This window comes from Sinocyclocheilus grahami, unplaced genomic scaffold (assembly GCF_001515645.1).
Source record: "Sinocyclocheilus grahami isolate Dianchi unplaced genomic scaffold, SAMN03320097.WGS_v1.1 scaffold73921.1, whole genome shotgun sequence".
Classification (NCBI taxonomy): Eukaryota; Metazoa; Chordata; class Actinopteri; order Cypriniformes; family Cyprinidae; genus Sinocyclocheilus; species Sinocyclocheilus grahami.
This window is the reverse complement of record NW_015529326.1, coordinates 1-677: the sequence shown is the minus strand read 5'-3', so window position 1 is coordinate 677 and position 677 is coordinate 1. Positions and strand designations below refer to the sequence as shown.

The window sequence follows — 677 nt, the reverse complement described above, 5'->3', positions numbered from 1 at the left end:
GCCATCTTGCTCTCTAGACATAGGACAACCACTAGTTATTTTTTCAGTAACACTCATATCATGTTTTGCACGCAAAAAAACATCTGGAAATAAAACATACCTTGCTGGGGTGGATGCCAACATGGACTGTGGTGCCGTTGGCCTTCTCACGCTGAACACGCTCGATGTAAATGACATACTTCTTCCTGTAGACCTGGACAACTTTGCCGATCTGCTGGCCTTTGTAGTGTCCCCGGACAACCTGGTGATGAGAGAGAGAAAAGCAAGCAATTTTATACAGAGTAAAGTGACCAGTATAATATTAAATGACATTTCAATACATCAGACTCTAACATTGACCAGGCAGGAAACACTGGTAATGTCCTCACCTGGACCTCATCGTCCTTACGGATGGGCACGGATCGCACGTTGTACTTCTGGCGGAGCTCTTTGGACAGAGGGGAGGACATGATCTTCCTGCGGATGTGTGAAGGGGCATTGAAGTGCCTCTTGCGGTTTTTGCGCCGGGAGGAGGTCACAAATTTATTGAGCTTCATGATGGCTGCTGATGAAAAGGACAATCAAAATTTGAACATTTAAAAACACACACATCTGCAAAATAAATAATTGTAAACTTATGTAGTTGGGTTGCAATAAAACCACATTCAACACATAAGTAAAACTGGGCTTGTAGAAAA

General features: G+C 43.3%; 1 protein-coding gene across 1 annotated transcript; it reads right to left on the bottom strand.

The window, feature by feature from the left end:
* Nucleotides 1-31: 31 nt before the first annotated feature.
* On the bottom strand, nucleotides 32-568 carry LOC107581097 (60S ribosomal protein L26-like). Its single transcript, XM_016266663.1, has 2 exons — nucleotides 369-568; nucleotides 32-241 (listed from the first exon to the last, which is right to left on the bottom strand). Exons 1-2 carry the CDS (start codon nucleotides 534-536, stop codon nucleotides 59-61), a joined length of 351 nt encoding a protein of 116 aa, XP_016122149.1. The 5' UTR covers nucleotides 537-568; the 3' UTR covers nucleotides 32-58.
* Nucleotides 569-677: the final 109 nt, after the last annotated feature.